This window comes from Lutra lutra, chromosome 3, assembly GCF_902655055.1.
Source record: "Lutra lutra chromosome 3, mLutLut1.2, whole genome shotgun sequence".
In the NCBI taxonomy this organism is placed as follows: domain Eukaryota; kingdom Metazoa; phylum Chordata; class Mammalia; order Carnivora; family Mustelidae; genus Lutra; species Lutra lutra.
This window is the reverse complement of record NC_062280.1, coordinates 18,215,738-18,243,472: the sequence shown is the minus strand read 5'-3', so window position 1 is coordinate 18,243,472 and position 27,735 is coordinate 18,215,738. Positions and strand designations below refer to the sequence as shown.

Here is a 27,735-nt window from a genome sequence, read left to right as displayed (position 1 = left end):
ACACCCTCCCAAGACATGCCTACTCACTCTTCTACACTGAACACTCCAAAGTCATTCTCCCTCAAGAAATTGAAAATTATATTTTAAATACCTTTAGGTTTATGTTGTCACAAATACCTTTAAATTTATGTTATGTGAAGAAATCTCAGTTGAGCAAACATTAATTGAGCACCTACTAAGCACTGGCTGATTATTATAAATTACGATAAATTTCTAAATTATTATACATTGCTGATTATTGACTAAGAGACAAGGAAGTAAAGAATTAAGGTGAGAGGCAAGGAAGGAAGAATCTGATGGGTCTGATTCCAGGACAGAACACGGACGAGTGTCTGAAAATAGCTTTGCCATGAATGGAGAAGGAAACCACCTAATCTATCGAAAGACAGTATGGTCATCCCTTTCCTCACTGATAAAAATCTCAATTTTTTTCCAATGGCTCACTTCCAAAGACTGTATTTCCTGGACTCTCTTGCAGCTCTGTGTGGCATGTGACTACGAGCAAATGATTCGTTGGTAAAATGGATATGTGCATGCTTTCAGGAAATCTGCTTTAAAAGACCTGACTCAGCTGGAAAGAGAGCTCTTTTGCAATCTTCCCTGCCTGTATTCCTGGTGCCTGTAATAAAGGCTGATGCACCAGCAGCCACCTTGAATCATGAGTTGACCTGGAGGATGGAAAGTGTTAAAGTAAGAACGTGCTCCGAAAGTAAATCTTACGACCATGGAACCACCATGCCAGCACCCGACAACTTACCTCCCTGCTACTTATATAACCAGTGTGAGGAATCAATTCAAGATCCATACACTGATGTATAACTTAACAGATACAGTAAGGGGATAAAGATCAATGTCAACCTAAAGACTGCAGGTACGTACGAGATGAGGTGCACGGCATCGGCGTGCTGTTTCATACGCTGCCGGTATTTGGAGAACTCATGGAGCATCTGCACAGGGTTGGTGGTGATCTCGATATGATCTTTCTCAGTCCAGGTCTCTACTGCGACCAGGACAACCCTGGTATTGAGCTGCTCCTTGTAAATCTGAGGGTACACAGGACAGGTGCAGGAGGAAAACACTGGGTCAAACATGCACAATCAGTGATTCAGAATCAGTGGAAGGACAGGAGGGAAGGTGAGAGGAGAACATGAGGCCACAATTAGCTCATCATAAAGAATGTTCTTAACTTTCTCATTTCCAAGAAAAAAATAAAGATAAAAAAAGAAAGAAAACACAATCACAAAATTCAGCATCTCCTACAAGACTATTTTAATCCCAAATCAGCACATTCATTGGCCAGGCATCTCACTAGGGGATGGACAGTAGGGATGTCAAGATTCTACAGTCTGGACATAAATTCCAAGCAGGGTTCAGTAAAACCACTCCCAAAGAGTGGCTTGAGCGTGACCTATTGGCTCTGAGTAAGTGCAGTACCACCAGTCAGTCCTGGAGGATTGAAACAGATCACCAAATCCTTGCACCAGTGCCCAGGAACAAGGCTGGCTTGTCCTTGGAGGCCCTCTGCCATGACACGTAAAAGAACACTGGGAGGAAATCCTAGATCTGGGCCAAAAGAGGGAAAAGCAGATTCATATCACCCACTTCCCCCTCACTGGTGGCCTTACTCCCTATATTTAAACTGTGTTTTTCTGTTCTCTTTCTTGATTTTTGGCCCAGGAGCTAAACAATTCACACAATTAAGCAATTTCAAAGACTGCTGTCATTTTGTCCTATTTTCAAGCTAATTAAGAAAATAATGGGTGATGATGGGGCGCCTGGGTGGCTCAGTGGGTTAAGCTGCTGCCTTCGGCTCAGGTCATGATCCCAGGTCCTGGGTTCGAGCCCCACATCGGGCTTTCTGCTCAGCAGGAAGCCTGCTTCCTCCTCTCTCTCTCTGCCTGCCTCTCTGCCTACTTGTGATTTCTCTCTGTCAAATAAATAAATAAAATCTTTAAAAAAAAAAAAAAAAAAGAAAATAATGGGTGATCTTTGAACACACAGAAGAAAAGGAATATCATCATGCCTAAATCAACCTGAGGCTATCATGATTTTACAACAAGCTAGTTAAATGTAATGTCTTTTAAAAATTAGTTGGTCAGCTTCAGAACCTTGTATGACAACCCAAAATAAAAATTCCACTTTGCAAGAGGTGGTTCTGTTCAATCATGGTAGAATGACCAACACAGAGATGTTACCAAGTCATCAGCTTTGGCAACTTCTCTTTTCCATATTCACTTATAGCCTCCTCTGAGAAGACTGCTGACAAGAGCTGAAATTACAGAAGATTAATAAACCAGGTGTAAACTGGCTTTCAGAATTTCAGTCCCAACTCTATATGGTAGACTCTGCCCATTCGCCTGTATTATACCTTTACTCAACTGTGCCTACAGGTATGACATGTTGTGAGTATTTACATGATGAAAGGTTTGGGGACTATTTCGAAGGCAGTTCTTTGGAGGAAATAAGTATCATTTAGACAGTTGGCAATTCATAAAAAGTTGTGTTTTTTTCCCAGTTAAGAGGGAACATACCATAAATATCAGATAAAAATAGACTTAACTGAACAAAATAGCACTTTACATTAGAAAACAAAGTAGTGTGCTGTATTTAATCTAGGACCAGCCAAACTGAACTATTCATTGGAACACAACAAATAATGTTCACATCTACGTAATTCTACCTAAATCAGGAAACAGGAAGAAAATCTTAACCATTATTCTCTGTAGCTTAAAAATGAGACAGAAAAAAATATCAGTATGAACGATTTATAGAGCTAGAAGTCTTTGTAAGGAGATATAGAACTTACTCTTTCAAATTAATTTTATTTGGGGGACTGTGCTTAATTGTCCTCTAGACATAAAATCTGAAGCCTTCACTACTAAGAAAATAAATCTCAGTTCTTAAAAAAACATACTCCACTTGAATCAATTAGCTCTCTTATACTTAAGACAATAAGCTCAATTGGTCATCAGTAACAAAGTCTCTAGATCAAGTGTAATTTACGCTCTTTTTAACAGTTAATTTTCTCTAGTGTTTTTGTCCTTTGTCACCTTTTAGGTGACAAAGAGGTCTAGACATCACTTAGAAGCAAAACTAATGCATCTTTTGGATACCGAGAATGACCCAACCATCCTCAAAACTCTGTTAATACTATTTTTCGTGAAGCAGAACACTCTATAATTTCTTAGCCAGATGAGCTTAAGGATTGTGTTTTTACTTTTGCCCAAGAAAGAACTAAAGTAAAAAGTAAACAAAGAAATATAAACCATCCCATCTTGGAAAAGTACGTTCAAGAAAACTGGGATACTTACAGAATCCACAAGGTTGACCACGGACTTTGCAAAGTTATTGGTGTGTGCATGAGAAGAACGATACTTCTTATACTGGGGGGGGAAAGGATAAACCAGTCACTGCCAAATCATTATTTAATGTTAATTTCACATATCAGTAAAAGCAGACATTTCAAAGAAAGTAATAGTACATATGGGGATTAAAAATAGACAATTCTAAGTCCACCATATTGGATATGGTGGTGTTTATTAGGCAGCAAAACTCCATCTAAAACACCTGTACCAGTTCCAAGTATGGAGAGAACCTGTAGAAATCTGTGTGAGAAATTTTACACCTGAGAAATGAGTTGTTCACTCAGTCTTAATGTCTACAAATGCAATCGTCTTGTGTTCACTGAAACAACCTTCACAGTTTACAAGGGGCTTAGCCAAGATATTTAGTCCCAAGTGGACACGCTTCTCCCTTTAAACTCAAGACCAGACACAGATCACGAAAATATCTTAGACAACACTTTAGATACTAGCCATGATATAGATTGCATTTCTTATACACATTCATATATTCTTTCAGAAGAATGTCTCCTCCAAGGAGGCCAGACAAAGCCTTTGCCTTTCAACTGTTCCAAGTCAGAACAAAGGAGGGACCAAAGTAAAAATGAAGTGCATGGATACTTTAAGACTATTTATGGTTATTTATGATTATTTAAGAAATAAATAAAAATAAATTAATAAAATAATTCCATAACAACATCTGGAGGGCTACGATTTTAGCAAAGAATACTGAACAGTATGTCTTTGAGAGGACATATGAAAACTGATTGAAAACCATAGGGGGATCATGCCCTCTACTGAGGAAAAAGGAAAACATACTCAAAACTACTGAACCAGATTTGCACCATAAATCTTTAAAATCTGTCTTAAATCATAATCTCTAAAATAACACATCTTTCATAAAGATTAAAAACAGTTTTACACTGGAAATCCATGAAATCCTTTTTTTTCCTCCTCTGCCCACTTTCACACTATAAATTTGTCAGGCTCCCTTCATTTCATTCTCTCTCTACCCCTGGTACTATGTTTTTAAAACAAAGATTATATGTCTTCATGCTTCCATACCTGGTATTTATTTTTTATGATACTTTATACACTGACAACCCATGACAGATGTGCAATAAATCAGTACTGTTATTGGTAGTATTCACTAATTTATCACCATTTTTCATTTATAACATTTACTATAATGTGAATGTTTATATCCCCCCCAAATTCATACGTTGAAATCCTAACTCCCGAAATGATGATATTAAGAGGTGGCACCTTTGGGAGATACTTTGATCATAAGGTGGAATTCTAATGACGGGGATGAGTGCCTCAAAGGAAACTCCAGGGAGCTCCCTTGCTCCTTGTACCAGAGGAAGTGGGCACAGAGCAAGGTGCTGCCTATGAATAGGGAAGCAGGTCCTCGCCGCCTGCTGGTACCATGATCTTGGGCTTCTCAGCCCCTAGAGGGGTGAGAAATAAACTTCTGTCATTCACAAGCCCACCTCATCTGCAGTGTTCTGTTATCAAGGCCTGAATGGACTTGGACTCAGAATGAACTCAAACTTGATGTTACTGCTGTCTCCATGCAACGTGATCTGATCCAAACTGTCTCCATGTGTTCTTTTATTGTAAACATCAATCTGTGCATGTAACTGGGCCAAAAACATCATATTGATCTAAGTATCTTAGGGCACTTTAACAGGGTTTTCAAACCTTGCACAAAGAAGTTGCTATAAAGAGCTAAGCATTTTAAGTTGTCCAGCAGATTCCACACGCTAAAAAATTCAAAGATATTTTTTAAAGTAAAAGCAAAAGCCTCAACCTTAAGTCCCTTTGGGGTGATGAAAATAATATAAAAGTCTTGACATTAAGAAGCACACATTACAAAAAGAAAGGAAAAATATTAACTGACCCCTAGTCTAAGGCAGTGGTATTATATACCTATGACAATTAACTTTCCTGTGCTTCGGAACATTAATTTGTCCATTTTGGAGACTTCTTTTTGTAGAATAATGATCATGGGAACATAGGACATGCAAGTTAAAAATTAATAAAATGAAGTCTTTTTTGCTGTTGTGATGTTTTTCACTTATTTCATATTTGTAATCTCCATGTCTCTGATTTCCTTTATAGAAAGCTCCCTCTGCTGTGGGGTAGGTGAATGAGAAAGGTCACACATGGAAGCAAGAGTCCAGGTAAAAGATAATGAAGGTTGGACAGCTGCAGAGAGAAGTGAGTGGGTTCACAGGGTTCGCAGAATGTGCTGATGTTATAGGATGTGGAAAATAGGAAAGAGAAGAATTAAAGATGACTCCTAGGTCTTGAACTTGAATAGCTGGGGGAGTAGAGGTGTCATTTAAAATAATAAGAAAGACTAGGCAAAGAGAAGCTTAGGACTAAGGAATCAAGAGTGCTGATTTAGAAATGTTAGAGATGCCTGTTCAATACTGAACCTGGCAAGCAAGTAGACAGTTGGGTATGTAAGTGTGGATTCAGGAGGCTAGAGGCATAAAGTAGAGAGCGATGAATTTAAAGTCATGATATATTTTTAAATATTTCATTTATTTATTTATTTATTTATTTTGAGGGGCAGGGGCAGAGGCCAAGGGAGAGAGAGAGAATCCCCGGCATACTCCCCACTCCCAACGTGAGGCTCTATCTCACGACCCTGAGATCATGACCTGAGACCAAACCAAGAGTTGGACACTTAACTGACTGAGCCACGCAGGCACCCCTAATGTCATGATATTACTTAAAGGTTGAAACTGGAAGTGTTGACATTGGGAAGAGTTATAGAGAGAAAAGAGAGCCCAAAACCAAGCTATGAGGACTCCCCTAATCTAGAGGCCAGATGCAAAAGTCTAAGAAGGAAGGGCCAGTGAGGTAGAAGAGCTGTTGTGTCAACAGAAGCCGAAAATATTTCACACAGGAGAGCGTAATCAACTGTGCTGCTGAGAGAGCACAAAAGAGGAAACCCAGGATACTCACAAGATTTGTTCACTTGAAGTTCCACTTAACTGAGCAGCTAGGATTTACCAGGATCTATAGGTGTTTCTCCTACAGCAAATATTTCTCCTCACAACTCTTTGAGGTAGGTGTTATTAGACAATGTTAGAAAGGTGGACAGTGAAGTTCAGAGAAGACAAGGAACTTATCCAAGGTCACACAGCTGGAATTCAATGCCTACTTTGGGTTGAGATAGGAGATAAATTTTTCAGTTAACAATTCCGATAAAATAGTTTATGTATATTCCCAAGAAATCATGGTTCTTGATGAGAACTCATAATTTGTTAATGTGCCCATAAAGGATAGTGGTTTTTAAATAGGGTTTAAATTGAGGCTTAAATTGAAAAATATTTGAGCTATAACACACTTGCACTTGGACTTATACGTATGGAAACAGCAAAAATGTAAGCAAAACTTTTTTCATGCACTTTAAGATATTTCAACCAATTTTCTATTAGAATAAGGCTTTTCATATTTATATTTAGTTCAAGTGACTCAAAGAAATATTTGCAGACCCTTATCAAGGCTATAATTGGCTCACAAATTGGGTTCCACCAGCCAACTACCAAGATGCTTTCTACAAAATTGAGGGATTTTCCTTTCCTAATTGAAAGCCACTGATAACATGATGATTGTTCAAAATAAGGTTTCTGCCTTTTTTCAGGAAGCCAATATTAGGTTACTCTGAATTAAAGAGATTAGCTTGGGGCTCCTGGGTGGCTCAGTGGGTTAAGCCGCTGCCTTCGGCTCAGGTCATGATCTCAGAGTCCTGGGATTGAGCCCCGCATCGGGCTCTCTGCCCAGCAGGGAGCCTGCTTCCTCCTCTCTCTCTGCCTGCCTCTCTGCCTGCTTGTGATCTCTCTGTCAAATAAATTAAAAAATAAAATCTTTAAAAATAAATAAATAAATAAATAAATAAATAAAGAGATTAGCTTGAATGTGAATGTAGGCAAAATGTTTCTATTTCCTGCATGAATAAGAAATAATTTTGCATACAAAGAAAGATGTGCAATCTCCATTTATGATAAAACTTACTATCACAATTTGTGATCACTCAAAATAATTTACATTTAAAGTGCCAAATTTTACTTTGCCTTCCTGAACAATTACAACCCTTAAAGAAATTTGTTTTTTGGAAAAAAATAAAATAAAATTAGTGCTTGATTTTCCATCTGAGGGTGACAGTTATCAAAACAACTGCATTGCCTCATCTAGCACAAAGAGTGTATAATGAGTCATTTCAAGGATGATCACTCTAAAACCCAACAGTAAATCTACAGGTATTAAAAAAAACAGATGTTAATTATTCTAGTTCAGTTTTACTTTAAAAATGTGAACTTCAGGACTCCGATCCAAGTTCTGATTTACTACTTCCTTGTGGTAATCAAATTCAAAAACAATCTTCATTTTCTTCCTTTCATATAAAGCACACCTTAAAAAAACTTTTTCCTCACATCTCAAAAGAAAAAATCCTTATAAAATGACATACTTATGTGGGAGTTGGATGTATCCTGGCCTCAAAGCAAAAGGAGTATGTTGTCTTGTTACTCCAGATATAATATTTATTTAAATAGTAGAAATCACCTTAGGTAATTTCTTTCTACTTTAGGTACTATTACTACTCAAAATTAAAACTTTTTATTTCATTTCTTACTATGTATTTCTTCCAAGTTTATCAGTGAAAATTACAGTTCTTTTCTTCTAGTTTCAAAGATAGATAACATATCATGACTAGTTCTCACTCAATTTTAATAATAATAATAATAATAATAATAATAAAACAATTACCAAGGTTTACTGTAAACAAATCTGATAGCATAAAGAAGATAACTTTATCACAGAATATATGGTATAATGTGCAGAAAATTTCCATATATGAAAATAATATTATAATGGGAAGGTGCTATTTTATATTCATAAGATAATGACAAGATTATTTAAATGCTTCCATTTAAAAGGATTAAAAAATAAATCCAAAGTATATAATATTTATAAAAAATGGCTGTTTCCAATTTATACAGTTACTGATACTTAATCTAACTGATAGCTTTATGTACCTTCCTACCAGAGTATGGTGGAACAGGAGATGAGGAGATACAAGTTATGGGTTGGAGAAGTGTTCTATTCATTCCCAGCTTTCTGTGAATGTACTTTGTGAATTTAAAGGCATTGCATGAATCATAATTATTCCTTCCATGACTTTAAAAGTATTTGCATAATGGATATTAAAAAAAGGGGAAGTATCTAATGCCATAATTTCACAACATGCCACAATGCTAAGGACTGAGAAGTACCTACAAGAAATCTCAATGTCCCAATCAACAAAAATAGTTCAGATGAAAAATTTTCTTGGGGTTTCAAGCAAATTAATGTCCTTCTGAAACTCTTAGTTTAGCCTTTATTATCTAAAATGGTTGTCTATATATTTGGTTTTCCTTCCAACCAAAGAGGACCTCTCCTCTCCTTCTGCTAACATATATCAAGCAATATATTTAAAAGCTACTGGTAAATAAAATAAATCTGCATATATAATTAACAGGTATTCCATTTAATAATACTCAGCTTAACTAAACCAGTACTTAGCAAGTAACAGAAAATGTCTGCTAATGTAGAGTTAAGTACAAGTTTAAAAATAAATTAAGTTATATTTTTTAAATTTATGGTTCCAAGGCCTTTTCTTGAGTAGGTTCTACTAATTAGAATTGCATACTGTCATTTTACCCTATCACCTACTAACCTAATTTTGTCTCCTTAAAGTAAAACAAGGACTTAATGATATATGCAAAGCAATGTGAATTCTTATTACAATCTTTTACAAGTTTTTAACCCATAACTGACTTTAAATATTTCTTAAAATATTCTCATCTTTCCAGAAATATAACTCAGTTTTCATAAAAACAGCTACACTCTTAGTTTATATAATTTTTTACATTAAATTTTACAGTTACAAGAAGTACAACAAGCCTACACAGTCTGGGAGGCTCAGCAATGGGGTGCTGGAGTCAGGTCCCAACAGTTCACAAGAGCCAAATGGATGCAACTTTTCCCACCTCCTCATTTAGTGACCTCACTCCAGTAGCTTGAAATCAGCCATGATGGTAGTATTTACACCACAGCTATCAGCAAACATTATAAACCAAGGCTATTTTCCCCACAGAGCTAGGTGTTAAACATTTAAGCACACCCCAAGTGTTGGTTATACTAGCAAACAGCCTATTGGACAAGACTCTTTAGAAAGCTCTAGGCTTCAGTCAACCTGTTTTACAAGGGACACAATTAACTACAACACGGGTAAGAAGGTTTCTGCTCAGGGCACCTGAGTGGCTCAGTCACTGAAGCATCTGCCTTCAACTCTGGTCATGATCCCTGAGCTCACTTCTCCCTCTCTTTCTGCCCCCTCTCCCTGGCTCATGCTTGCTTTTTCTCTCTCAAATAAATAAATGAAACCTTTTAAAAAAAGAAACTTTCTACTCTATTTTCAAGAACAGCCAATGGAGGCAGTAATTATTTTTCATGTCTCTTAAATGTTATTGAGATGACATATTAAATCACAGTTTACTTTGACATTAAGTAACACAATATTACTCATCTTTCCAAAATTTAAAGAAGATAAGTCATCAAAGACGGTCTCTTTGGACTTGCTTTTATTATACATCTTCACTTCCTATAATTACATCTGCCACAAGTCATAATAATTTGTAAGAAAAAAATGTTCTCGGGATGCCTGGGTGGCTCAGTTGGTTAAGCGGCTGCCTTCGGCTCAGGTCATGATCCCAGCGTCCTGGGATCAAGTCCCACATCGGGGTCCTTGCTCGGCAGGGAGCCTGCTTCTCCCTCTGCCTCTGCCTACCATTCTGCCTGCCTGTGCTCGTGCTCTCTCTCTCTCCCTCTAACAAATAAATAAAAAAAAAGAAAAAAATGTTCTCGGAACAAAGACATGGAATAGTTAGAAAGTAGTGACCAAATACACAGATAAAGAAAAGTATAGCATAAGAATTTTAAATGAAGGTATGTAAAAGATGTCAAACAAATAGTTAAATCCATTCATTATAACCACTAAATATTCATCTGTTTATTTGAGTTGTGAAAATTCTATAAAGCCCAGTGTTTCCAAACACATGAAATAAATCAAGGCATTCAATAGTTCCAAAGAAATAAAGCATCTAAATATATTGGCCTTAATAAGTAACAAATAATGATTCAATATAAAGTGAAATGTATTCTTTCTTAAGCAATCTTCTAGGTCTAAAACTCACTGATTTTTTTTTTTTTAAAGATTTTTGTATTTATTTGTAAGAGAGAGCATGAGAAGGGGGAGGGTTAGAGGGAGAAGCAGATCCCTGCTGCGCAGGGAGCCCAGTGTGAGACTCCATCCTGGTACTTCCGGATCATGACCTGAGCCAAAGGCAGTCACCTAGCCAACCGAGCCATCCACGCGCCCCTCACTGATTCTTCATATTCTTACCGTTTTGTGATCATTAACAATCATAAGTTCCAAATATTTCATTTCTTCAAACACACCACGAGATGGCTGTGAAAAATAAAAATATGGTCAGAATGGTGGTGGATGTATCTATGATGCTATTAACTTGTGGACTGACTTTGAATTTCAAAAGAACTCTTTGTAGCCTGCTTTATAAACACCCTGGAAGAAGTTTGGTCAGCAAAATCAAAAACAGTGACTATAAAATGTGGATAAATGTTCAAGTATTCAGAAAAGAATTGTATTTAATTATCTTTAAAATACTCATCAAGATAGAGAAAAGCTTGTGTTATTTTTTTTAAAGATTTTTTTTTTTTTAATTTTTAAGTAATCTCTACTCCCAACATGGGGCTTGAACTCACGACTCCAAGATCAAGAGTTGCACCCTCTGCCAATTGAGACAGACAGGCATCCCCAGTCCATGTTATTTTTATATGATTTTCATATATAAAAATACTCTAGAGAAAAGTGTACAGTATAATTCTGCTAAAATAAATAAATCTCAACTTCTTTGGCATTAAAATGTGATAAAAACGATTCTTGCCTACTTAAAACTTCAAAGGAAATCTACTTAAAACTCATTTAATAAGAATGGCACAGTACATGTGGAACAGCTATCAATATAGTCAAAAGAAGCATTAACTCACTAGAGTGAAATTTTAATAATAATGTACTAAATCTTAACCACACGACTTCTCAAAGGAGCAAACATTGACAATAACTATTCTCTAATTGCTTCTAAATTTTGATTATTCCTTGATAATTTTAAGAGCAAGTACTAAGCATTTTAATTCTTTTTTCACAGTTGAAAAACGGATAATGACTCTATTTCTTTATGCACAAGGTCACCGATCAGTTTATATTTGATAGGGGTGGAATGTAGTGAAATGTCAGTACTCTATATAAAACTTCTTCTTACCAACCACATCTTCAAGACTAAGAAAAAAAAGTCTCTAGGTAAAAAAAACAAAATTTGTATCCATAAGCATAAAGAGAGGATAATTTAACCTGTAACGAAGTTTCTGATGACTGGTGGTCTAATTTTTTCACAAAAAAATACATGCAGCAAAACATTATCTAAAATGTGCAATTTTCAGTATAATTACTCATTAAGTTATCTAGTAAATTACCATGTAATCTATATGCTGTGGAATTAATTCTCGGTTACATCGCATTCACTATGTAATTACAAAACAGTCCCCATCATTACAGCTTTCTAATCTATTATGAAAAAGACTAGGAACATAATTCCAGTTACAAAGCTCCTATACATTTATCAATACATGGGAGCTATACTACAGTCGCTGATTATATAATTATATGATTCTTATTTAGTAACTGTCATGACACTAATGGTCAAATAGATCCTCAGGAAAACATATCCAGCTTCAAATTTTGGTAAAACAGAGCTTTCAGTTTGAAAGAACTGTAAACAAGCATCATTAGCCAACATTTCAAAACCTAAACACTTCTCCTTACCCTTTTGGGTGAACAAAAATGTTTCAAACAATGTTATATAAGCCATACGAAAAAGTCTGCTGTACTTTTAACAGAAAAAAAATGCACTGTAACTTTCATAAGAAAATGCTTTGAAAATGAAGCTAAAACAAAACATTCCTTATACGACATCAAGGTTCATAGGACACTGTAACCAGTTTATATCAAATAGAAAAAGCTGACTAAAATGCAATATGCCTGTAAGACTCAAACCATAGGAAGAGTTTGGTTTGTCGTTTTGGTTTGTGAGAAGATGTTGTCCAAATATAAACTGTTTTAGATATGGTCAGATACCATGTGATTTCAGGCAAACAATTTAACTGAGTGAAGTGGCCCCATCCATGGTTCAATGCCACACTCACGTTCACTGCTCTCTTCCTTCTCCTTTTCAACCATTGCAATTCAGACAGAAAGGGCCACTGGCCACTGCTTTCCATACCTGTGTAAAGGAAAAGGGAATATAAAAATTTATACTTGACTGCAGTTCAATGGGAGTATGTTTTTAAAATATGTGAAAACTATATGTATTTATATATTTATATATATATATTTAAATACATATGCATATGTATTTAAAATATATGAAAAAAAAAAACTAAGGCAGGAAAAAAGAGAAAACTTGAACAGACCAATTACCAGCATTGAAATTTAATCAGAAATCAAAAAACTCCCCCAAAATAAAAGCCCAGGACCAGATAGCTTCACAGGCGAATTCTACCAAACATTTAAAGAAGAGGTAATACCTATTCTTCTCAAACAATTAGAAAACAATAGTCAGAAGGAATCACTCTAGGTATCACTCTAATACCAAATCAAATAAAGACACCACCCAAGAGAACTACAAATCAATATTCCTGATGAATACAGAAGCAAAACTCCCTAACAAAATACTAGCAAACTGAATCCAACAATACATTTTAAAAATGCATTTAAACTCATTTTAAAAACCCACAATCAAGTGGAATTTCTTTCCAGGACTCCAGTGTGGTTCATTCAATATTCACAAAACAAGCAACATGATACATCACATCAATAAGAGGAAGGATAAAAACCATATGATCATTTCAATAGAGGCAGAAAAAGCATTAGACAAAGTACAACATCCACTCATGAGAAAAGCCCTCAACAAAGTAGGATTAGAGGGAACATACCTCAACATAATGAAAGCATTATGTGAAAAACCCACAGCCAACATCATACTCAAGAGGAAAACACTGAGAACTTCTCTCCTAAGGTCAGGAACAGGACAGGGATGTCCACTCTCACCACTTTTATTCAACATTGCGCTGGAAATCCTAGCCACAGCAATCAGAAAACAAAAAGAAATAAAAGGCATCCATCTTGGTAAGGAAGTAGTAAAACTCTCACTATCTGCAGATGACATGATACTATATATAGAAAACCTGAAACACTTCACAAAAAACTACTAGAACTGATAAATGAATTCTGTAAAGTCACAGGACACACAATCAATGTACAGGAATCTATTGCTTCCCTACACACTAATAATGAAGCAGCAGAAAGTGAAATTAAGAAAAAATCCCATTTATAATTCCACCGAAAACAATTAAATATCTAGGAATAAACTCAACCAAAGGAGTGAAAGACCTGTACTCTGAAAACTATGAAACACTGATGAAAAAAATTCAAGATAATACAAAAAAAATAGAAAGACATTCCATGCGCATGGACTGGAAGAACATATATTGTTAAAACATCTATACTACCCAAGTAATCTACAGATTTACAGCAATCCCTATCAAAATATCAAAGCATTTTCCACAAAACTAGAAACAACCAATCCTAAAATTTGTGTGGAACCACAAAAGACCTCAAATAGCCAAAGCAATCCTGAAAAAGAAAAACAAAACTCGAGGTATCACAATTCCAGACTTCAAGTTATATTACAAAGTGGTAGTAATTAAAACAATATGGTACTAGCATAAAAGCACACACACAGATCAACAGACCGAAATAGAAAATACAGAAATAAACCCACAATCATACAATGAATCAATCTTCAACAAAGGAGGAATGAACATAAAATGGAAAAAAGACAATCTCTTCAACAACAGCTCATGCAAAAGAAGGAAACTGGACTACTTTCTTCTGCCACACACAAAAATAAACTCAAAATGGATTAAAGACCTAAATGTGAGGCCTAAAAACCATAAAAATCCTTAAGAGAGCACAGGCAGTAATTTCTCTGACATCAGCCGTGATGTCTAGATCTGTCTCCTGAGACAAGGGAAACAAAAGCAAAAATAAACTATTAGGACTATCTCAAAATAAAATGCTTTTGCACAGCAAAGGAAAAGAATCACCAAAACTAAAAGGCAACCTACTGAATGGGGGAACGTATTTGCAAATGACATATGCAACAAAGGGCTAGTATCCAAAATATATAAAGAACTGATACAACTCAATACCCCAAAACCAAATAATCCAATTAAAAAATGGACAGAAGAGGGATACCTGGTGCCCCTCCCCTGTTGTACATGCAGGCACTCACTCTCCCTTTCTCTCCCTAAAAAAAAAGATTTTTTAAAAAGGATAAGATATGAACAGACAGTTCTCCAAAGAAAACATCCAGATGCCCAAGAGACACATGAAAAGATGATCAATATCACTCATCATCAGGGAAATGTAAATCAAAACTATCACCTCATACTTGTCAGAATGGATAAAATAAAAAACCCAAGAAACCACAAGTGTTGGCGAGGCTGTGGAGAAATAGGAACTCTCCTTCACTATTGACAGGAATGCAAACTGGTGTAGCCACTGTGGGAAACAGTATGGAGATTCCTCAGAGTTAAAAACAGAACTACCCTAAAATCCAGCAATCACACCACTGGTATTTACCAAAAAAGTACAAAAACACTAATTCAAAGGGGATACATACACCGCTATGATTATTGCAGCATTACTGATAATGACCACACTATGGAAGGAGCCCAGATATCCATCAATAGATGAAAGAACAAAGAAGATGTGGTATGTACACACACACACACACACACACACACACACACACAGAGGAATATTACTCAGCCATAAAAAAGAATGAGTTCTTGTCATTTGCAACAACAGAGATTGGAGCTAGAAAGTATAATGCTAAGTGAAATAAGTCAGTTAGAGAAAAACAGATACCATAAGATCTGACTCCTCTGTGGAACTTAAGAAACAAAGCAAATGAACAAAGGAAAAAAAGAGAGAGAAAAAGAGACAAACCGGGAAACTCTGAACTATGGTGAACAAACTGATGTCTACTGTAAGGGAGGTAAAGGGGAGGGGAATGGGTAAAATAGGTGATGGGGATTAAAGAATATACTTATCATGATGCAAACAATAAAATAAAATAAAAATATCATGTGAAGAAACAGCAACATCGATAGCATATATCATCTCAAAATCAAAATAAACTAAGGTGAAAAAAGTATTCCGATCACTAAACAATTCACATTCTCATGGTCACAAATCTAATTCTATCTGTAATGTACAAATTCTAATCTATAATTCAAATAATAGTTTCTTCCAAACATCATCAAAAACGTAACGAGCCATTCAAGAGTCATTAGAATATGCATATTTGACCTAATACCACCTGACCCTCAATATCTAAAATTCACTGTGCTTAATTCATTTTAGGTTTAAAAATAATGTATGGCATAAGACTTTGAATGAATTTTTAAGACTTCTGGCATTAATGTACAGAAGCAATACTGCATACCCCAATAATCCAAAGGAAGCTTTGTCAACATCAATATGCTTAAGATGCCTCAGAACCAGAGCGTAAGAACGAGAAAATACAAATTGTCTGAAAAGCAGGAAACCGCCAGAGAAATTTAAGGATGAGCCTCATTGCAAAACACCATTAAATTTAGCCACACTGTCTGGTTCCTAACAGGAGTTTACTCCTGGGTTTCCTATTTCAGTATTTCCATCGGCAAGGACTCCCCAGGTCTCATTCTACACCAGCCACAGTTCACGCCACTGCCCACCCACATGGCTCCCTGCAGAGTACTTTCACCTCCTGCATGTGCATGGAGTTCCACCAAGGCCCGGCTCCTACGACATTAAAAAAAAATGGCCATCTTAATTCAAACTTACTGAGATTCTTCATTTGCTTAGAATATTGTCCTGCCAAGGTTTTCTGGATTATATGTGGTCGACCGGTGCTTTTCTGAAACAAAAGCAGTTGTGGACCATTAAAAAGCAAGTGTCTACAGAAGAGTGTTGGAACTTTCTCCAATATCCTTCTTAAAATGGGAACATTTATATGTTAATATTTTAGCTATCAAAAATGATGAGTATGTCTTATCGGAACCTTAATTTTTTTTTTAAAAAAGAGAGCACTATCCACTTGCTCCAGTGTAGATAAAAACGTAGTTTTATTAGCTATTCTGAAACCTTAGCTTTCTTCAAAGCCACGAATAGGAAATTCACAAGAAAGAAACACAAATGGTCAATGAACATATTAAAAAATGATGAATGCTTTAATACTCCTTCAAAATGCAAATTAAAAAAAAAGATATACCAATTTTGCCATCCAGTTGGCAAAGGTTTTAAAATTATGATAACCATAGTTAATTATGGTTGCAAAGTAAAAAGCACTCTCATACTCTGCTGATAAGAATAAATTGGGAGCATAGTTCAAAGAGAAATTTAGCAATGTCTATCGATGACCTTGAAAATATTCATATCCTTTGCCCTAGAAACTACACTTCTAGAAACATCTTATTTCCATTATTATTATTATTATTTACTATTAGCTTCCATTACTGAGCACATAGTATGAGTCAGACACCATTAATGTACTACACATTACCTGATTTAATCCTCACAAGAACTCTATATAATGCATATTTTATCTTTATTTTACATATAAAAATACTGTGATTCAGAGAGATCCACCATTGAGCTAAAATTCTATTACAGAATAATGATTCAATTTATTTTAAAAATATAGAAGAACGTATCATTGAAAAACTGGAAGAATGTATACTGAAAGGTGAAGAGAAGTTCTCTCTCCGGGATGGGATCATGGAAACTTAAAATGTGGTTAAGTGCTTGCTTATTTTGCTTTTCCAAATTTCCTATGATGTATTAGGTTTCATAAGCAGAAGATTAGTTATCAAAAAAGTGTTCTTAATACATTACATATGAAACTCAAAATAATTAAGAGTTTTGCTATTCACTACTTGAGAGATAACATGAATTTATTAGAAATATTCCATCCATATTACTTGACTTGCTGTAAAGCATAATAAAACCAGTAATAATAAACTAAACATCAACAAATCTAAATTGAACTTCAGTAAATTCTTAATTCTGATAACAGGTAAAATGATACTCAGAGCAATGAAACTCACAACTGGATTAGAAACACAATTTTAAAAGCTACTAAAGTTTCAAGCCCTTTTCCTTCTCCTCTCCCCATGGTGAAGATGAAGACAGATTGTTACATGAACAAAAAGGTAGGGAGCAAGGAGGAAAGAAAGAAAAAAGGGCGTAGGCATGGAACAATCAGCCCCTGAACAACATGATTATGGGTATAACAATGTAAAACTGATGCTTTAAATACTATGACAATAGCAGTTTGTACTTATAAATTTCTTTAACAGTTTATTAAACATAGTCACATACATTTCTTAATTCATCAAACTTGCAAAACTGCCCTATTGGGGATGCATTGAAAAAAAAAATCTTATTTACATATTTACATATTGTGCATATCTAAAAACTTTGAGTCTTAGGGAGTCATTATTTGGGGGTTTTGTTTTGTTCTTTGTTTTTTTTTTTTCTTTTTTAGCATAATCAGCACAAGAAATCAAAGTCAATTATTTGTTGACCGAGTCAAATAATCTTGCTGTATACAAGTTATTTACCTATCACTAAAATAGAGGAAAAACATTTTACTGAATCAAAATGTCTTTATCTAGGGGTGGTTGTCTTTGTTATCCAGTAATTTTCATATTTACTGGTTGAAAAATGATACAGGTTTAAGCAAACATTAAACATTAAAATGTAATCACACCTCTGTCTCAAATTGAAACTTACACCGTGTGTGTGTGTGTGTGTGAGAGAGAGTGTGCATACACACACACATTGCCACAGCAAAAAAAAAAAAAAAAAAAAAAGTGTGTTCAACTGTGACGATCAATAGTCTAAATGGCTCGTGCCCAAGTCAAAATTTATCTATAAGTGAAAAAAGGTAAAAGATTCTTTAAAAGTTTTCTGCACCCCCATCAAATGATTGCAATATTCTGACTCGATCACTGTCAAAATACTATTTTCCCATTAGCAGATCTTCTCACTGATATGACTTCCCTATTGCTACCTCTCAGAGCCTTCAATCTCCTACACCTCTCCCCTTTATCTACTACTGTCCAACCTAGCTTGACTCCTCAAAGTTCCTATAACACCCACCCCTAACTTAGGGCCTTTGCATTTTCTCCTCTCCTAGAAGGCTCTTCCAGCTCCCTAATTTCTTGAAAGTCCTCCTTCAAAAGTACCACCTCATTTTGCCCTTCCTTGTAATTCTTCCTCCTTGGCTTCATTTTTTTTCTCCTTAGCATGCTAGCTAACAAACAGTATGCAATTACTTACTCATCCTGTTTTTTTCCCATCTACCTTTGTAGACTATAAGCTCCATAAAGGTCAGGCTCTATGTCTATCTTATTCACCACTTTATCCCTAGCACCTAAAATAGTACCCAGCATGCAGTAAGCCCTCATTATAATACCTAATGAATACAAATCAAATTTCAGACTTGTTTTGATTCTATTAGTGAGCAACAGTAGTAGAGTATATGATTGCTTTTTTGTGCAATTTTATTGGGATATAACAACATGTAATATTGTATAAGTTTAAGGTGTAAAATATAACGATCTATGTTTATATTGCAAAATATGTAAGTGTACTTAACACCCATAACATCACAATTACTCTTTTTGCTTGTGATGAGGACTCGTAAGATCTACTGTCTTGGGTGATGGACAGTGGGAAGGGTATGTGTTGTGGTGAGCGCTGTGTATTGTGTAAGACTGAAGAATCACAGACCTGTACCCCTGAAACAAATAATACGTTACATGTTAATTTTTTAAAAATCTACTGTCTAAGCAACTTTCAAATATACAAAGATACTATGGTCACAAAGTTGTACATTACATCCCAGAATTCATTTATGTTATACCTGAAAGTTTGTACCTTTTGACCACCTTCATGAATTCCCCCCACTGGCTTCTGGTAACCACTAATCTGTTCTCTGTCTCTGAGTTCAGTACTTTTAGATTCCACATATAGGCAAGATTATACAGCATTTGTCTTCCATTGTCTGCCTTCCTTCATTTAGCATAATGCCCTTATGGTTTCTTATCTAGGTTGCTGGCCTCTGCACAATTCTAAACATTATTTTTTTCCCCATCTCTAAAAAAAACTAAATGCTGTCTAATGTAATCGTAGTTCAACTACAAATTTTCCCACTGAAGATTCTCATAAAAGTTAAGTATATGCTTAAAGTCATACAATTATCTAAAGAAGAAGTGAGAATAAAAGCTAGTTTAAAGGGAAAGAAGTGGGTCGGTACAAAACACAATGTCCTCTTTGCTCTGTAGACTGGGGAGAACTGCCTTTACTTCCAAAAGCCTAGATTTCTTGCCTCTTATCATTCTTTACTGGTGCATGGCCTGGTGTGATGAGAAAAACAACTTGTATTTTTCTGAGCTGCTGCCTAGGCATTTTACAGCATGATAACCTTGCTCACACCCAGGGTCTGGACATTCCGATAAGAACTTGAGTGTCGGATTCCTGCTCTAAGTTCCCTCTTTGCTTTTCCCAGGGTATCTTTTTTTAAAAACCACTTAGAATTAAGCCCACTATACGTCAAAGACCTCCACTCTAACCCTCTTTCAAGTAATAGGTTCTTGCTACCCTGCTCTCTATCTCCTGCTCACTCGTGACCTGGGATGGAGGACTGCCTTCCTCTGGCTTACTGATCCCCACCCTAGATTCTGGAATCTGTACGTAATAAATCCTGTGACTTCACTTCCCCTGTGTGAGTGTGCTGAAACTGCACCTTCAATCAAAAGAACCATGGGCTTCACTTCCCCAAAGTGGGAGCTTGGATGCTGAAAGAGCCATCCGCCAAGCCCATCCGTTTAGGTGACTTATGTTCCCCAATGCAGCAGGTCATAGCCTGCACATTTCTAAATTCAATACACAAGCACCAGCTTCTCAACACACCTGGGATGTGCAATTTAAACTTCAAAATTCACAGTGTCATTCTACACTTGAAATAAGGTACTACATATAAATGTACACTGACATCCACATTATGTTCCTTATGGCTCAAAGGCAAAGATGCTAAAAGAATGAAACACCATAAGGAAACTGAGGTCACAGACTTACCTCATCGTGAATCAGCTCCAGCGGTTCTATCATATATACAAAGGTATCATCTTCAAACATACCACTACGAGACAAGAAACCACACGAGGAGAAAATTAACAAAATAAGGCAAAGAGGAAGAACCAGCAAATGAGCTTCACACTACATCTTTAAAAATGAACACTATACCTGAACAAATTATCTTTATACTGCCCAAAACCCAATTCATCTATCTATGTGGAATCCCACTGTGGTCTCAGCGTTGTCCTAGACAACAGCTAAGCTACAAAAGGTGTTAAACAGCACACCATGAGCATATAAATTATAAATGTTATAATTAATTTTTGAAACAAAATGGAAACATTAGAATATGAACTTGGAAAGGACTATTCATGCAGTTCCAATGTGTTCTGTTATAATTCCAAGACACTCTCCAACTAGTACGAATTTCTTGTTACACAAATCTAGTACCACCTATAAGAAAATGGTTTCTTTGCTCGTTACCATCATCTAAAACCATCTTATTCTGCAAAGGCAAACAGAAGCATATTTGTGGCTTCCAACTGTGAATTTCCATTAAGCAGTATGACTCTGTGTTGCATATAATTGTGAGAGATATAGGAAGATAAGATTTTCAAGATCCTTTTGCATCACATGGCCACAACCAGGTCTTTACATTGAGGGTTACTATTTGGGTCTCAAAGGTGCTTAGAGAGGTTTTTCTAGAGCCTGCCTTGATGCCAATATATAAGCTCCTTTCTTTGGCCCTCCCATCCTCCCGTGGCCCATACCACCTGTCTGCTACATTCTCGGGTGTACATCTTTGGGAAATCTCCCTAGATGAGATTTGGTCACCCCCATAAGTCCCTGACACTCCCCTTCACAGTTCCTACCAAAAGGGTAATTCAATATTAATCTCTGTAATCATTTGTTTAATCCCTGAGTCTCTTGCAGACTCTAAATGTTAAGACAGCAGAGACTATGCCCTCCTTGTTCATGACTCCATATCTAATCCCTAATGTGCGACTGGCACAACAGAGTCCCCACAACAAAGGTCTGGGAAAGAAAAGATGGGAACAGCGCATGGCTGAAAACAAGTCCAGGCTCCCACGGGAGACTTGCACGTACTGAAGTCCATTGCAGGTCGACAGAGCAGCCCTCGAGTCCTTGACTCCTCTGATGCTGCCGTGGTAGTAACAGTGCTCTCCACCCTACAACACAGAAGAAGGTTTTGCTGATAAACAATGCTCTCTGGGTCATCATTCACTATTACCGACGCTCCTATAAGCCAAAAAGAATTGCAAAGATGGCCCTACAAACTCCTCCTGGTTGACAGGAAGTCTCAAAGGGCACGAGGCCATTTTTCAACTTTTCTACAATGACACTGTGTTATTAAATTTAATAAAGGAGAAAAGGCTATTAACAAGAATAAGACACCAATGTAACTGGTACAACCTACATACCTTTCTTAAACATGTAAGGGAGTAGACACTTACCAGATATTGGTATGGAATAAGGTCTTCTATCAAACTGAGGAGAAACCCCAGAAGTGTTGTTAATAACTGTGTTTGATAGGGGTGCCTGGGTGGCTCAGGTGGCTAAACATCTGCTTTTGGCTCAGGTCATGATCCTGGGATCCTGGGATCGAGTCCTGGTTTGGGCTCCCTGCTCAGCGGGGAGCCTGCTTCTCCCTCTCTCCCCACCTGCTCATGTTCTGTCTCATTCTCTCTCTCTCTCTCTCTCTCTCTCTCTCACACACACACACACATTAATAAAGTCTTTTTTAAAAAATAATTGTTTAATAGAAAACTACATAAAATCTTATTGTTTGCTTCCCTACCTTTTAAAATTCATTTAAAAAATTTCTTAGAAGTATTACATGAACTTAATTTTCAAAGTCAAGTAGTAACTGTAAGGCCTATTTTAAAAACACAAGGGTGCCTGTGTGGCTCAGTCCGCTAAGTGTCCTACTTTTATTTTCTACTCAGGTCACAATCTCAGGGTGGTGAGATCCCCGCAATGGGCTCCCAAACACCTGGGATTCTCTTTGAGGATTGTCTCCCTCTTCCTCTGTCCCTCCCCTTGCTCACGCACCCTCGCTCTCTCCCTCCCTCCCTCTCTCTCAAATAAATAAATCTTTAAACACACACACACAAACACAGCACTTACTTTCTCCCTTTCTCCTCACATCCATGACAATCATTTTTAACTCTTTTATCTGTTTCTTTTGCTGTTCACCTATGTATTTCTGAATGGAATATCTATACTGCTACATCCTGGTTAAACATATCAGGTAATTTATCACATCTATTTTATTCCAGGAGACAGTCCTCTTGTCCCCCTTCAGCCTTCCACGGGGCTTGACACAGAACCACCAGCCAGGAGTTCTGTTTAGGGCCATCCTGGGAACTCTTCTGCATAATCCTACACCCCACATCTCTTCCATTCATGATCTCATGGTCTCTCCCCTTTTTTGAAGGTACACATCTTCTGGTACTTTCTTAGAAAAGTCACCATGGAATATAATTTGGTGAAAACTTTGTATATATAAAAATTTCTTTTTATATCTTCACACTAAATCAACCATTTGGTGGATAGAAAATTCTAGATTAGAAATTATTTTCTCTCAGCATTTCAACACCATTGTGCACAGCTTCTAATGTTGCTGCTGAGAAATGGCAGCTATTCTGATGCTAGATATTGCCTATAAAATGTAACTTTTCTCTTTTAGGAAAACTTTTTATTCATCCCCATTTTCATGAAATTTCAAGACATGGCTTGATCTTGATGTGCGTCTTGGCTTATTCACTGGGCTGGCCACTCAGACAAAGCTTTTGATTAAGAAAATGTACACAGTTCATTGCTAGGAAACTTATTTCTCTGAAAATCCCCTCCTTTCCATTTTTGTCTATAAACAGAGCTCTTCTACTACAAAAGGGATGGTTGCCTGGCTATATGGGGTATGAAATGCGTCAGGGATGTAAAAGCCCTCCATGTAGACTTTCAACAAACCTCTCTGTTTTCATGTGCCTTCAATTCCTGAATCCTCAATTGGCTTGCTTCTTGGGTTTTCCCTAATGGAACTTAGCAGAACAGGAAAAGCTCAAACTTGACAGTTACTCCTCATCCATTTGCTTTCTATCTCCTAAAATTGTATGAATACCTCTCATCTGCAGTCTTTTCTTCTGTCTTTGTCCTTGTGGGTTTATATCCTTTTTCTATTCTTTGGTATTTGACGAAGTTATTGGGAAGGAACAGAGATAAATATAATAATCGAATCTACACTGTTTAACCAGAAGCTTCTTATTTGTTTTCTGAAATAGAATATACTGATCACTTTTCATTGACGATTTACGTTCATTTTGATTACTGTTCATTATATTGTATTACAATAGCCTCAGAGGTTATTTACAGTGATAAGGACATCTACCCATATACCAAAGACCACTCCCCAACCAACTCAGTTTTTTCCCTCTTAGAAACTATAATACACATTTCCAGCGGTGGCAGTCTAAATTTGGTATTATAACTTTGTTAATATTTTGTAAAAGTTTGCTTTTGTATGGGGTTTGATTCTCAAAAGGCATTCTTTTACAAAAATATTGACTTGTATGCAACATGAGAAGTTTTATTTGCATATTAACCCTGGAACTTATAAGGACAAATGGTATCACACGTCTCAGCGATTTGCAAATCCAGGTCAATATTCCGCAATTAAATTCCAGACTCTTCACATGATTCTAAAAACAGCCATAGGTAACTGTAAATTCCATCAAACTGGTTATTTAGCACTTTGTATCACACCAAGAAGTTCTTTTAAGTCAGGTGATTATTATTAGTGCATAGCAAACAAGGTCATATTTACTTTACCTTTCTAAAAAAAAAAAGCTATATTTTCCATATTTTCCTAAAAATATTTTTTCCCAGGAAAATACTTCCAAGTTCTTAGATTTTATTTTAATTCACATTAGAAATGGAAGATTGATGCTCTCTCAGTATAAATGTCATTGTTAGTTGTTTTAATTAAGGTAGGATATTATCGGAAGAAACCATTTCAATTTTCTGCATATTTGAAGGTAAATCACTATATTTTCTGAACCTTAAATAACACTTGAGGTAACATGCAATCCCTAATCTATTATCATAACAAAGCTTGACTATCTGGATTATGTGGTTATAATTAAGCACTCTGAGAAATTCAGCAGGCTCTAATTTAGTTTTAGTATCTTGTAGTATTAGAGGATTTTCTGAGTTTCTTATTACTAAATTTATAACAAGTTTTTAAGAAAGCATGACCATAAAAATACTATTTGGTAATTCTCCAGATGTATGCAGCATTTTATAAATACTACCGCAAAATAAACTCTCAAAGTATTTCATATTCAAAAAATCCTAGTTGAAAAGGGTTATGGAGGGGATGGTGGTGGGGGGATGGGTGAGCCTGGTGGTGGATATTAAGAAGGGCACATATTGCATGGAGCACTGGGTGTGGTGTATAAACAATGAATCTTGGGACATGTAAAAAATAAAATTAAGATGTTAAAAAAAAAGGCATGGGAAAATAAAAATAACCTAAGCTATGGATATGCTAAATAAAAGTCCAGCAAGTAATACATTAAAAAAAAGAAGAAGAAGGAGAAAGAAAGAAAAGAGGCATTCCCTCTTGGGTAACAGGGATAATGGGAGAGGACCAGTGCAGGACCACTCCCAGAGGGCGCTGTGAGCACTGACGTTGGAGAGTCAGCTCTGGGGGTACCTTCCACCTAAGGATCTAACCAACCGGAACACTCAGTCACTATCTCATAGTAACGACTACCTCCATGTACAGAAAAGGAAACAGTGACAAAGTACAAAAAGGCTCTGATAAGGGCAGCAAAAAGCCAAACTGAATGACACATTTTCAGTCTCCCCAGTTTGAGTTTCTTTCCCCAACAGGGAAGGCCACAGACAGTTCGGGAGCCCTGGCCAGCCACTTCGCAATCAAGGAGTGCCTCACAGATCTGTGACTAGGCAAGAGGCAGGCAGAAGAACAAAAGGGGCTCATTCAGCACATGACACGAGTCATTGCGTATCCACACAGGCATCAGTGTTTTTGGATTCGTAACTGTCAGCGAGTTACTTAAAATGCAACAAAATGGAGCATCTAATAAGTGAAAGTTTTTGGCTAGTTAAAGGAACTTAAAAATCCTAGTAATCTACCTCGTAATCCTACCACTTCCCCACATCCGAACTCTCCACAAGCCAGATGATGTTCAAATAATGGTAACCCTGTTCCATGAGGTTGCGGAGCTCAGAATCCTACTGGAAACCACTAGGCCACTCCTGCAAATGACGGGACCCTGACTGAATGTGCATCTTTGCAAACACTTCCTGATCAGAAGCGGCTTGGGAATACCCCTGTCTGAGTCCAGTGCCAACAACCTAAAGAGGAAAACAGATTTGGTTCCCTGGTATCATTGATCGATTGACAGAAACAGTTTGATTCTTTCTACTCAATTTCAATACAACCTGTTGGAAAATAGAAACTACTATTTCAATTTGATTTATTTTAAAACTGCCCCACCTTTGTGTCTGTTTAATTATCTCATCTGCTCTTCAGTGAAGTTCGACCAGACAGTCCTTATTATCTTCATCATTTAAGAACCCCCATAAACTCCTGGGGCGCTGAGTAGCACAGATGGTTAAGCATCCAACTCTTGGCTTCCATTCAGATCATGATCTCAGGGTCATGATCTCAGAGTTGTGAGATCGAGCTCTGCAGCGGGCTCCATGCTCAGCATGGCATCTTCTTAAGACTCTCTCTCCCTCTACCCCTTCCCCACTCTAGCTCTCTCTCTCTCTCTCTCTCTCTCAAATAAATAGATAAATCATTAAAAAAAAAAGTCTCATAAACTCCTGAACATTGGATAAACATTTGAAAAGAAAATACACAGGCCTGGGGCGCCTGGGTGGCTCAGTGGGTTAAAGCCTCTGCCTTCAGCTCGGGTCATGATCCCGGAGTCCTGGAATCGAGCCCCGCATCGGGCTCTCTGCTCAGTGGGGAGCCTGCTTCCCCCTCTCTCTGCCTGCCTCTCTGCCTGCTTGTGATCTCTCTCTCTCTGTCCAATAAATAAATAAATAATCTTTAAAAAAAAATACACAGGCCTTAGTTCATAAATGTGTATATATATTTTGATATTACAGCTTCTGAATGTAATAATAAAATAGAACACTATATTCAAATGATTATTCTACATGCATATCTTTAAATTCAAACTTTTCAATCATCAGGTTCTATTAATCTATTTACTACATCAGTAGGCTGATAGCGAAAGAGAAAAAGATCTCTTTAACCAGACACATATACCTGAATTTGAATACTGCAGCATAAGGAAATGAAAAAAATATTCCAGACAATCAGGGAATTTGAGACCCCCAATACCAGTTTAATTATTTACCTTCATAGACTTAATAGGAAAAAAATGTTCAAGTATTAGAACAGTTTAGCTGTACCAACACTATATAAAATTTTAATAGTTCATACAAAATTATCTTATTCAAAATTAAAATAGCTTTGTGAGGAGCCAGTGTTGTCTGCTCTCTTGATTTTTTTTTTTTTTTTTTTAATTTCCCAGCCAGGAGTCATACCCACAGAGGCCCATTTCCTCCAATAGCAACCCTGCCAAGAACACTTCACGGAAGGAGTGAGCTTCAACAGAGCTATGGTGATGATTCGATTAAGAAAAAAAAAAAAAAGTACAGAAACTTCTAGGAGAGTGATGTGATTACAGTGATAAAGCAAAAAATAAAGGTAGGTTTTTTTCTGCTTGATTCACTGATGTACACCCAGTACCTCGAACAGGGACGAGATCACAGTAAGCTGAATCAGTTATCTGTTTAATGAATACTAATGACTTATTCATGAGCCTGAGTGACAAGACCAATCTGAAAGAAGCAAAGGATTCATGTTTGTTGAGAAAATTCACCCTTTTCAAGAGTGCAATGCAGAGGTTTTTAGTCCACTCACAGAGGTGTGCTACCATCACTACT

General features: G+C 36.6%; 1 protein-coding gene across 1 annotated transcript in view; it reads right to left on the bottom strand.

Moving 5' to 3' along the window:
- ADAM23 (ADAM metallopeptidase domain 23) overlaps positions 1-27,735 on the bottom strand; it is a 162,943-nt gene that overhangs the window by 44,804 nt on the left and 90,404 nt on the right. Inside the window, exons 5-11 of the mRNA XM_047722557.1 lie at positions 21,835-21,917; positions 20,728-20,791; positions 16,429-16,501; positions 12,681-12,757; positions 10,804-10,869; positions 3,312-3,383; positions 880-1,043 (exon numbers count right to left, since the gene is read on the bottom strand). Of these exons, the coding sequence (XP_047578513.1) occupies positions 880-1,043; positions 3,312-3,383; positions 10,804-10,869; positions 12,681-12,757; positions 16,429-16,501; positions 20,728-20,791; positions 21,835-21,917 (599 nt within the window). The remainder of the gene's footprint in view (positions 1-879; positions 1,044-3,311; positions 3,384-10,803; positions 10,870-12,680; positions 12,758-16,428; positions 16,502-20,727; positions 20,792-21,834; positions 21,918-27,735) is intronic.